Genomic DNA, 12,030 nt, shown 5'->3' on the forward strand with positions numbered 1-12,030 from the left:
GAATGTTGTTTTTTCCCCCCGCAGCCAAGTGTGAAGATCGATTAACACTTGCTTGACAAACCCCTTCCAGGGCCATTTGGGAGCTGCACGCGTTCACACTGGGTTCGGTCCACTGCGCCTTCACGCGCAGCCTTTTTGTTTATGCGGCTAGCAGGGCAGAGAGGGGCGGAGAGCTAGCCAACCTCTCTAAGTGCGGCAGGCTGCTGAGGCTATATAAACTCAGGGCTCGGGCCTAGTTTGTGAAACGGGTAGGTTTGCGGGCGAGCTGTCAGCGGCCGTCTGCGGAGTCCCGGGCGCCATGGAGACTGCAGAGCGTCCAGATCCCAGAGTGGGCGAGTGCGCGCGCCGCGGCCGCCAGCTGCCCGGGGCCCCCGACTGCCCGACGCAGCTCGCAGGCGCAGACTCCCGGTACTGCGTCCCAGCACCGCCCTGCACCTCTCCTACCCCATCCCTCTCGCCCGCGTTTCCCCAGCTCCTCCTCGCAGCTCTCCACCCTCCACCCCCGCCCCAAACTCCCTCGGGCCCACACTCTGCTGCAATCGGTTCTGCCGAGTCTGGGCTCACGTCTCTTCTGGACACTTTTGCTTCCCACCCCGCAGATCCGCAGGCTTCTGGAGACCTTGGGTTGATGCCCGAGGCGAGCAGGAGGAGGCCCCTCACCAAGCAGAAAAAGGGGTGAGTGAGCGGCGTGCGGCTGGCCGCGCCTCCGAGGGATGCAGGTGGTTCACCAGAACTGGGAACACCCGGCCGGAGGGAGACTCGCGCCCGGCCTGCCCCTTTCTTACGATCACGCCTGCCGGTCGTCCTGTCGGGTGCTGAAGAGGCGAGGGTGCTCTCTTGAACAATTGCGACACAAGGATCGGACCCAGAGCGAGGCTGCGAACACTAGGGTCACATTCCCTGCGGGCGCGAGGAACGCTGGGTCTCGCGGGTTTCCAGTTTCTAGGAAAAGGTGCGTATTAACTGTAATTCATTTCCTTACATCCTCAGATGCCCAATGGTCCCGGAATGACCGAAGCCTCCGGAAAGCCTTCCGGATACAGGCACCCAGTCAGGTGAGTGACAGGCCAAACCGAAGGTCTCTTGCTTCTTCAGTCCCTGGGAAGAGCTGGGGACTTAGCACAGCCCAGTTCAGCAGCAGGTCCTCCAGTTTTTGCATTGGAAAATCTATCTTCAAGGTTACTATATCTTCCCAGTCCCAGAGGTCCTTTATTCATCGAATTGATAAATGTAGGAGCTCAAGCTCTTACCTAGAAAAATTGTTAATTAGTGTATACTCAGCAAAAGTTTAAGGAATACAGTAAAAAGAAGGAAAGTGGATGATACAGTAAAAGTTGAACGTTGACATCTTGTGCCTGCAAAACAATTTTTTTAAATGCTAGAAAGTCTGGATGAAATTGACTTCACACATTGCTCCTTTGCAAACCAGAAGGAAGATTGGTGTTCACAGTTGCAATTTTAGAGCAAATTGAGCTTGCCATGTAAGAGAAAATGGAAAGGCCATGAAAATTCTAAAGTTACTAAGGATTATAAAAATGAACACAAGTTGTTTGGCATATCAATGAGGAGCTAGTTTCCAGTTCTAGTCAAGGAAGTTCGCCTTTCTTGTAGGATTCTTGGTAGCTTTCATTTAGGCAAAAGGATAACGTTGTAGTTTGCCTGCTTGAGAGAGCTGTTAGGTGAAGAGCTGATGTTTGTAAAATGTGTGTGTGTTTCCAAATAGCATTTTGTTTAATTTCCTACATGAGCTAGCACTAGTGAAGGACACAGGAAAAAAGAAGTAATCCCAGCCCTGTGGGAAGTGTTGTAATAGAGTTTAATTTGGTCAGTTTTAGACTCCAGGGCATGAAGTACCTAACTGTCAGAGGGAGTGAGGTCTAAGGAAATTGTGTATTATAGGCTGTGGTCTTGAAGTTAGCTGAATGGATGGTAGATGGGGAGGCAGGGGCAAAAGAAATAGCACAGGGAAAGAATGAACAGGGTCATGGAACGACATGGATCCTCTGGGAGCATCAAGTTGCTGGAATTAGAGTGTGTGAAGCTGTGGACATCATTCCAGCAGAGAAGCCAGAGCCCAGATTTTGTATACCTCGGTACAGAGTTTTGTCCTGATCCTGTAGGTAGTATTGGGGATTACTCAAAGGATTTCAACCAGAGAGTGCTATGGTCAGATTTATGTTTCAGAAAAATCACTAAGGAAATGGTATATAATTATAGTTAAAACACCAAAAGTGAAATTGGAAGTTATTGCAATTGTTCAGGCCAGAATGATAAAGAGCCATTCTAAGTCACTGGGCGTGGGGATGGGATTGGGTGAATTTGGAAAATATGTAGGTGACAAAATAGATTAGGTTTATTAACATATTGGATAGGATAGGTGAAGTAGAGGTAAAAAGACAGAATGGTTTCCAAGTTTATGACTGTTGCAGGTTGAGTGCTGTACTAACAGGTTGGAAATTAGGGCTAAAACAGATGTGGGAGCAAGATAATGAGTCCAATTTTCCATCTATGGTATTTGATGTGCTTGTGAGGCATCCAAGTAGCAATGATCATCAGAGAACTGCACATATGAACCAGGGGCTCGTCATCAGGTTATAAAGCAGAAATACAGACTTGGGGGCTTTTGATAAATGAACACTTGGGGAAATCATGGCAATGGGGCAGGTCATCCTGTGGAGTCAGAGAGGAGAGATGACCGCTTGTGATAAAACCATGGGGGAAGGCCAACCTCTAACCAGTATTCAGAGAAAGAAGGTCCCCAAAGGAGACAGCAGAATCACTCAGAACAGGCCAAATTCAGGAACAGACCGAGTCCCTGGAAGAAAAATAGTGAGAAATTCCGGGGAGAATATGCTAGCAATTAAACAACATTCTTTGGATTTGGCAGTTCCAGTAACACATTAAAAAGTCAATTGTTTTACATATCAGCAATTTTTTCCTTTTCTGAACTACTGTAGCATTTTGTTTTTACTTCTCTTAAGTTACTTTTCTTAATTTCTGTCTTGAGTAGTATTATGTGTTTCTGATATTTTTTACTCAACTTTCAACTTCTTGAGGGTAGGGACCATGGTTTATTCATCTTTGAATTATGAATTATGCCTAGCACAATAAAGCACTAAGGTATTTATTGATTGACTGAGTTATTGATGTTTAACATTTTCACACCAAAATTATAAACTATTTTTACCACTTTGCTAAAATATTATAAATTACATTGCCTTTTAAAATGAAGCCTGCTGAAGATAATGCCCCATCTCTTTGTACATGGGGCTATTTACACGGAAATGACTACACTGTAGTTGGGGATTCGGCCTTATCCTTTTTCTTCTCCTCGGATGAAAAATAATAGAAGACCAGATGGCAAGTTCAATATTTTTCAGAAATTTGAAATTCTGAGGTAAACATGTTTACATGTGAATTATTTTTATGAAACCAGTGTCATTCTCCATATCTCAATATGGTGTCCCCAAATGAAGCTGGGTGGGGAGAGGAGAGGGAGATGGGGTCGAGGTTGGGCTCAGAGGTGCCTTTCTGAACCTCAGGCTGTGAGTGCACAGACAAACTTTTTAAAATGTTGCTTTTTGTACTTTCCTAAACCTATACTGGCTACATCTGCAACTAAGAGTTAAATGTGTGAATTTTAAGTAGGATACTAGGTGATTTCTGCCTTCATGTAAGGGCATGATATTTTGATGTTTTAATGAAGTTGGCTATCATCAGAATTTTTAATGTAGTGGTAGGACTCATTTTCTCCCTATGAAATTTGGAAATTGGAAGACAAGCCTTCTGTTTATTTATTTATTTATTTATAAGTAATGTTTATTGATTTTTTTTAAAGATTTTATTTTATTTTTATTTTTAGAGAGAGAAGGGAGGGAGATGAGAGAGAGAGAGAGAGAGAGAGAGATCAATGTGCGGTTGCTGGGGGTCAAGGCCTGCAACCCAGGTATGTGGCCTGACTGGGAATCGAACCTGTGACACTTTGGTTCGCAGCCCATGCTCAATCCACTGAGCTACGCCAGCCAGGGCTATTTTTTTAAAGAATAAATGTATTTATTGTATAACAACCCAAGTAAGCTAAATATTTATCTTAGGCTTACAGCTTGGATAAAGATTTAAAATAATTGACCAATTATTGATACTTTGGCAAGTAGATTCCTTGAAAGCTGTAATAGTACCATTTTAAAACTATACCTTAAGGCTATGTCTAAATGCATAAATCAATTGTTGGATACATAGAGCTCTTGGAATTTGCACATTTAATGAGTATAAGTATTCTAAATATGAAAAAGATAAAGTGTATTATTTTGTCTGCTTTTTTCAGACTATTTTGGCCAAAATCAAAGTGCTATGATTACTTGTATCAGGAAGCAGAAGCTCTTCTGAAAAATTTTCCAATTCAAGCCACAATTTCGTTTTATGAAGATTCTGATAGTGAAGATGAAATTGAGGAACTGATCTGTGAAAATTAATCTGATTAGTTGTTTTCAATGACGTTAAAAGCTTGTAGGATTTGAATTTAGTGTGCAAATATATCATAATTCTTTAAACTTATTTATTTGTATATAAATTATTAATAAAATGAATATTTTGTCATTATTATGGTAGTTGGGCCTTTTTTATCCCTCCACTATTAGTCAATGTTGGAATTTAAAAGTAGGTAATATTTACAAATGTCTTGATTGTACCATAAGCATTTGGAGCTTACAAAAAATAATTTTAATCCCTTAATCAAATTACAAGTTTATCTTTAGGTACAATTTTGCAAATATTTAGTTATAACTTTGCACAGAATGACAATATTTTCAAACTGAGTCTTGCAACATCTACTATTTCCTATAGATTTCCATTGGATAGTATAGTTACAGATGAATATTATTAGATAAGGAAGAAAATTACATTATGTAACTATCACACCTTGTTATGTCTTTGCTAGCAGATGGTGAAAAGCACTTTAAATCATTGTCTATAATTGAGGATGGGAATCATTATTAGGGCTATTAAATTTTAGGCATTTTTAATGAATGATGAGTCAAGTAATTCTCTCTTTAATACTCTTTTGCTGTCTGTAAGTCCAGTAGTAAAATAACATGAGTGTTCAATATTTGTGGAAGTACATTAAGGAATCTCTAAAATTAAAACAAAATGTTTAAATGGATATGATTTAAACTGAGTGTAAAAAGGGGCAGCCAAAAGGCCAGAATTTTTTCCACTTTCTGTCCAAGGGGGAGCTAAGAAATTTTCCAGATATAAAACATTCAACAACATCACCCTCCTTTGCTCTGGTTCCCTGCTCCTGATATTCTAATGTAAACATTTTCTTATGGGAAGTGGAATAACAAATTCTCAGCGATTAGTTTTTTAAAGTAGATTTATAGAAAACTACATCTTTTAATGGGAGAGAAAATAAGAGCACTTTGCAAGGTAAAGGTAACATAGTAAATTATGGTAGTGAAATTCGTTCAGCTGAAATACATTTTTTCACAGTAAGAATTTCAATTGCAAATAAAGAATGTTCCTATAATATTCTAGAATGATAATGGGCATAGGTGAAAGTCATTGATGGTTACCTATCTAAGAAATGCCTCGTATTTGAATGTCTATTTGTATTCCCACACTTTTCCTTCTAATTGAAAAGATACAACAGACATTAATTTACAGACACTTTAAGGAAAAGGCAATTGAAATAGGGCAAGTTCAAACCATGTTTCAGACTCAGGAAAAATTAGTAATGGAATGAGGCTGGGGAAGAGTTATTTAGAACTATATTTCTGCTGAAACCTTTCTTCTTTCACTGCCTTCTATTCTCAGGATGTGTGCATTCCCCATGGAAAAACTCGCCAGGTCCCCAGTCTGAACCTTGAGCATTAGAGACTGTTGTTTACCTGCACAGTATTTGTGCTTCTCATTGATATGTTGGAATAGTCCGAAGAACCACTGCCATTTATTGCATGCCTGCCATTAACTAGGCAGTGGACTATGTAGTTTATATATGACATATAATTCTTTCTAAAACCTAAATTAACTATTTAGATGAAAAAAATGGGGCTTTGTGATACTAAAGTACTCTTAATTACCGCAGTTGATGGTGGGCTGCATCAGTATACAATATCCTGTATCTTTCAGGGAAAATAGAAAGTTAGGTGAGGAGGAACTTGAGCAGATGAATGGAGCAGAAAAAGACTTTGACTCATAATGTCAGTCATTAGTGAGGGTTCTTAATGATGAAGTTTTCTCTTTACCCCACGCAAGTGGCTGTTTGCATTCGACACTATGGCTTTTCAAGTTTCTCTTTCTCGTACAGCCTGGTGTCTTGAGAGAGTTTCAGAGAAATCAAACTTCCCTAATAGTATTTTTTATTCCATATTTTTAGTTGTGTAATGGTAGTACAGACACTTGTGGGTTAACAGGACTGTACAAGAGTTTATTCTCAGATTAGGTCAGCACCAAGGCTAAGGAACAGCTTCACTCTCTCTTTAATCTCTCCGCGGAATAGCTGTCACCTCCTTGCAGTGCTGAAGTTCTTGGAGCAGAATTTACGGAGCATGCGTACTTCCCCCTGGTTCCGCCTCTTCTCCCCCCCAGGCCCCGCCCTCCGCCGGCTTGACGTGCTGCGTCAAGGCGCGCCTCATCCCGGGCGACCCCGGAAGTGAGCCGGGGGCTTGGCCTCTCCCCGGCCTCCAAGCCGGAGCGGGAGGTGTAACTGAAGAGTGGTCCTGCCGAACGTCGCCCTCCGGTGGCGGACCCCGGGCAGAGCCCGAGCCAGAGGTCCAGGATGCTGAACGTCCCTTCCCAGTCTTTTCCGGCCCCCAGCTCCCAGCAGCGCGCGGCCTCCGGGGGGCGTAGCAAGGTAAGCGGATGACACGGATGGTCTGGTTCAGCACTTGCCTCCCGCCAGCGTTTCGTGTTCCCGCACGTACTCTCCCACCTCCAGTTACCCTCTCTAACCTTCGGTATCTCCTGCCCTAGCTGGTGACGTCTTTCTGATCCCGTGCACTCTCCAGTCCTCGAACTCTCCTAACCTCCCTCACACCTACTAGTGGCTTTTCTTTCGCAGCCCTTGATCCCTGTCTATTACCTCCCTCTAATGCTTTCCCCGCGAACTGAAGTCAGATGTAAATGACAGAGCCAGGTACTGTGCTTGCTGGATTATAGCTACTGAGTATTAGCTTCCTTCCCTCAAACTATCCTCCTCTAAGGTCTTTTGTTCCTCACTTTCCGAAGGAGTTCTGAGTAATGTGGATTCCTTAGCAGGAGGGAAAGGTTGGGCAGTGGTGACAGTGACATTTGACATTTGGCATGGATGGGGACTCCTTGATTTAGGGGAGATCGGAGGAGGGAGAACAAATGTCTGCAACCTCTCGTTCGGATTAGGGAGACTTCTCCAAATCATACTGCCTTTGTTCCTCTGGTACTTCAGTGTTTTGTCACGGCCTTTTCTGATATCACTCGATGACTTTGAAGCTCATGTGCACTTTACTCTTTTTGTTGAACATAGTTACGGTTACGGTGCAACAAGTGGAATACAAATGTATTTTACATTTGCAAAATTTAATAAAAATGTCTCCTTTGTTCATTGCAGCGTGAATTGCTTGCCCCTGTTATTTGTTGGTTCCTCATTCTGTAACTGCATCATGTTTACCACCTGCTTGGACTACTGTTTTCACTTCTGGACTCTTGGGTCTTAGCATCATTTGGGACCTTCACTGAATTTCTTTTTTGTTTTCCTCCACTTAGATCTGGATTTTAACTCTCAGTTATAATTAGGGGTTCAGAGATCTGTAGCTTTCATTAGCTTTTTGTAAGTCTGTACCTCACCTATAAGAATAATACAGCTGAGAAATAAATCTCTGTGCTGTATTCAGTGCTTACTGATGGCCGGGTATGTTCTAAGAGAGATTTTTTTTTATTACTTTAGATGTATTCACTGATTCAGTCTTTATAATGATCCTGTGAAGTGAATGCATTTGTTATCTCTGTTTCACAGACAAGGAAACTGGGAAGGAATATTGCCCTAGATCTTACAGGCTTGATGTGATGGGACTCTGGCTGTGACATTTTACTTATTGCTCTATACATTGTCCAGCCATCTAATCATTTGTCCCCTCCTCCTTGATATTTGACCTGTTTGTTCAGCTAAATATTTGGCTGAATAGTATTTTCTTTCCAGAGAAAGAAGCTATGAGTTAGAATATGTTTCTACCCTTCTCCATTAAAATGACCAATCATATTCTCAGCACCCATTTAAAGGAAAAATTTTGAGGCAAAGACAAAAGATTGAGGTGGTGATAGCAAAGGTGAGTCTTGAGTCCAAAAAGGGAACACAATAAAATTATTGTGCAGTTTGAAGGGAAGCTAAGACTGTTTTTTTCCCCCTTTGTGAAACAAGCTTCTCTTGATCATGTTAGAAGCTGAGTCTGGTTTGTATGATATGGGTGGATTGAGAAATAGAATAGTTGGGGAGGTTGTATATCATAATTGTTAAAAAGCTCAGAGTTTTGAATGAGAAAGACCCAGATTCTTTTCCCAACTCTATCACTTAACCTTTTTGACTGTCAGTTTCCTCAGGTGTAAATGGGAATAACAGTACCCATTTTATAGGATTGTTTATAGGATTAAATGCGATCATGTTTCTCTTAGCACAGTCTTTATATTTGGGAAGTACTCACTAAATGTAACTAAATACCTCTCGTCTTTTACTTAAATATCATGTTTGTTTTGTAAACCCCCTGGCACAGTGCCTGGCTAAAGTGTGCACACAATATATGATAGCCATTGTTATTTCTACTAGTCAATAAATATTTTTTGAGAACCTACCTTATTCTAGAGATACGGTCTCTGGTTTCAAGGAGTTGAGTCTAATAGGCTGCATGGACTAGTAAACAGGCAATTATAAATGCCATAATACTGTAATATGCCTATGAAGGAGTTGGGGTCAGAGAAGGCTTCTGGAGTAAATGATGTCTGGAGGGCTGGAGTAGGGAGTGGGCTAGATTCAGGCATGGAGCAAGTATTTCATAGCAATCAGGAACCTGTTCCCATTTAGCTGAGGCATATAAAATGGGAAGGAGCAAGTTAAAACATGGTGAGGTAAACTATGACCAGTTCTGAAGGGCATACTAGACCACTGTAGGGAATATAGAGATGTTATTATAAGGTAGTGTGAGGAGCCACTGAAAGAGGGAGGGTCTATGATTAGATTTGCATTTTCAAAAGATTACTTTTAACTACTGTGTGGATTGTGGAATCCACATAGACAAGAGAGACAAGTGATTTTGGTTTGGAATGGGAAAGATCATATTCTCACATTTAGTGTATCAGAACTTTATTGGGACCAAGAGACCTAGAAAGTTTCAGTGATGATGAGAATGAGATGATGTAGATTGGTAGGAAGAAATGTAAAATAGGAAAGGCACAATAGACCTGTTCACTTGATTATTTGGAGGGTAAACAAATGCCTAAAATTGGTATGATTCAGGTAAGTGAGGTATATAAAGGTCTTAGTTGGTTCAGGCTGCTATAACAGAACACTGCAGGCCAGGTGGCTGATAAACAACAAGAATTTATTTCTCACAGTTCTGCAGGTTGGAAGTTCAAGATCAGTGCATTAGCCAATGACCAATTCTGTGTGTTGTAAAGGCCTGATTCCTTGTTCATTGCCCGTTGGGCGCCCTGCCTGGTATCAGAAGCTGTAACCCCCGCCAAGGCTAAGGCTGAGGGAGTGGCCTTGGACCTTAAGGCACCCAGAAGACAAAAGCTTATCTCCCTGGCAGGAGCACTGCTTCTGCTGCTTCATTCGTAACTAAACCCCAATGCTTGGTCGGTTAGCCAATGACGGGTAAGATTCCCCAAGGGGGGAACAACTTAAGACAGGCACGATCACGTGGGAGGCCCCCAAGGAAGGACTTTGGAGGCTACAGCAAAAGGGGGTGATAGACCCTCGCTCCTCAGCTGTGATATAGCCTGAGTCCTCATTGTCTGGGAGAAGATCTCCTTATCCCTAGGCTGCCTTACTTCCCTTGCTCCACCTAAGCCTGGAACAATGATAGGGTGGCACAGCTCTGTGCTGAAAAGGGCGGGTTCCCTGGGTGATCAGGCCTAAGAAAGAATATGTAAAATCCTGTGAAACTTGCTTTGTTTACAGTGCTCTCAGTTGAGTGATAAGGGTCCAAGAAAAAAGTAAGTTTGTTTCTTAAAGTTTTACAGCTCTTTGATCCTGACTCAAAATAGGCCCTCAGACTTCCTTGTTATCTATTGTTTGATCCTTACTTCCTAGCAATGAGTAATGAGCTTTACCTGAATTCTTACGCAAATGAAACCAATAAAAAGCCTCTCTGGAGGGGGAACGGGTGCTCTCCCCACCAGAGAGAGTGGCCATTTCGTTCCTACTTCCCCACAGGACCTGGTTGTCTCTGTGTGTGTTTTTCTCGTGTGTTGATGAGCCATCCACAGTGTTCCGCGGTCACCGCTGGTGATTTCGACGATTACCGACTTTTTCCGGGTCCTCAAAGGACAGGAAGGGGTGAGGGATCTCTCTCAGGCCACTTTTATCTAGATATGGAAACCATTCATGAAGACTGCCCTTATGACTGACTCACCTACCAAACGCCCCAATTCCTAATTAATGTCACATTAGGGTTTAGGATTTCAATCTGTAGCAGTAAACTTCCTTGAATGTGCCTGCATTTACATTAAACATTCCTCTTGCCCTGTGTTACAAACTAGTTATACAAGTTTAGACAGTAGTCCTATCTTACAGGGATGTCTTGAAAATTTCTACCAGATTGTTTTAACTGGTTAAAGCATTAATAAGTACCTAAATGTCCTGAATAGGTATTTTGGGGAAAAAAGACACAAGAAACCAAACATTTTGTTATTAAATCTGCTAGACAAGGATAGGCAAACTTTTCTGCAAAGGGCCAGATAATAAATATGTTAGACTTCAAAGGTCACGTAAACATTTAGTCATTTTACCACCACCACCACTATTACATGTGAAAGCCATTCTTAGCTGAAGGGCTATGAAGAAACAGGTATGAGCCAGTTTACCCCCTTGCCTAGAGTGTTAGTTTTATTATTTTCTGTTATTTGATAACCTTGGTTTCTCAGTGGATTCTTAGAAAATTAATTGCTGCCTCATGATTTCCAGTGTCCTGTGTATATTAACAATCCAGAAAGTCAACTTTAGCCAGTTGTTTATAATTTCTTCTATCAAATCTCTCGATATTTAAGGCAAAGAAATGTTGGCCCAAATTGGTAAGCAACTATCATGTATTAGTGATAGTGCCAGGACCAAAAGTTGTTTTCTGATTCCAAGTTTAATACTATTCTTGTTACCATTAAGGTGGACATTTCTGTTCTGTTGTAAAAAAATGATTTTGTATGACCTCCTCAAGCTATAAAGAGTATTTGTGAAATTGTTAGATTTGCCTTTTTTTTTATTCTTTTCAATGGGAATAAGAGTAATGAAGTAGCCCTGACCAGTGTGGCTCAGTTGGTTGAGTCACTGGTTCGATTCGAAGAGAAAGGTCACTGGTTCGATTCTGGTCAGGTCACATGACTGGGTTCTTGGCCTGTCCAAAATCGGGGCATGTGCAAAAGCCAGCCAGTTGATGTCTCTCTCACATGTCGACATTTCTCTCTGCTTCTTTCTTCTTCCCTTCTCCCTCCAAAAATAAATAAATAAAATCTTTTTTTTTTAATTGTAATGAAGTAGCCTGAAGACAAGCAGCAGGAGAGAAAGGAAAATCAATTAACTTGAAGAAGCCACATTTAATTCTTCCCTTTTCCTTTCTTAGGTACCTCTAAAACAGGGCAGAAGTCTTATGGATTGGATTCGACTGACCAAAAGTGGGAAGGATCTAACAGGATTAAAAGGCAGGTTAATTGAAGTAACTGAAGAAGAGCTTAAAAAACACAACACAAAAGATGATTGTTGGATATGCATAAGAGGTAGGTGGTGTTTATGAAGTACTGCAAAAAGTTTGGGCTGTGTCTTCCTATTGTCATGCTTCCTGTTATTTGGTGATA

At 41.5% G+C, this 12,030-nt stretch overlaps 2 protein-coding genes across 3 annotated transcripts in view; both read left to right on the top strand.

The window, feature by feature from the left end:
- Window positions 1-220: 220 nt before the first annotated feature.
- RIPPLY2 (ripply transcriptional repressor 2) lies at window positions 221-4,526 on the top strand. The gene is made up of 4 exons (XM_045842913.1): window positions 221-408; window positions 600-675; window positions 991-1,055; window positions 4,325-4,526. Exons 1-4 carry the CDS (start codon window positions 299-301, stop codon window positions 4,470-4,472), a joined length of 399 nt encoding a protein of 132 aa, XP_045698869.1. The 5' UTR covers window positions 221-298; the 3' UTR covers window positions 4,473-4,526.
- A 2,095-nt stretch (window positions 4,527-6,621) lies between these two features.
- LOC123821595 (cytochrome b5 reductase 4) overlaps window positions 6,622-12,030 on the top strand; it is a 90,063-nt gene continuing 84,654 nt past the window's right edge. For both annotated transcript variants that reach the window (XM_045843137.1, XM_045843138.1), the window contains exons 1-2: window positions 6,622-6,850; window positions 11,799-11,952. In XM_045843137.1, coding sequence (XP_045699093.1) covers window positions 6,776-6,850; window positions 11,799-11,952 — 229 coding nt within the window. In that variant the 5' untranslated portion in view covers window positions 6,622-6,775. The remainder of the gene's footprint in view (window positions 6,851-11,798; window positions 11,953-12,030) is intronic.

Source organism: Phyllostomus hastatus, unplaced genomic scaffold, assembly GCF_019186645.2.
Source record: "Phyllostomus hastatus isolate PE091 unplaced genomic scaffold, TTU_PhHast_1.1 phas_contig_40, whole genome shotgun sequence".
Taxonomy (NCBI): Eukaryota; Metazoa; Chordata; class Mammalia; order Chiroptera; family Phyllostomidae; genus Phyllostomus; species Phyllostomus hastatus.

Coding starts and splice junctions, on each gene's coding strand:
- RIPPLY2 (XM_045842913.1), top strand. CDS start 299: ATGGAGACTGCAGAGCGTCCAGATCCCAGAGTGGGCGAGTGCGCGCGC. Junction 676..990: donor CTCACCAAGCAGAAAAAGGG/GTGAGTGAGCGG, acceptor TTACATCCTCAG/ATGCCCAATGGTCCCGGAAT. Junction 1,056..4,324: donor GGATACAGGCACCCAGTCAG/GTGAGTGACAGG, acceptor TGCTTTTTTCAG/ACTATTTTGGCCAAAATCAA.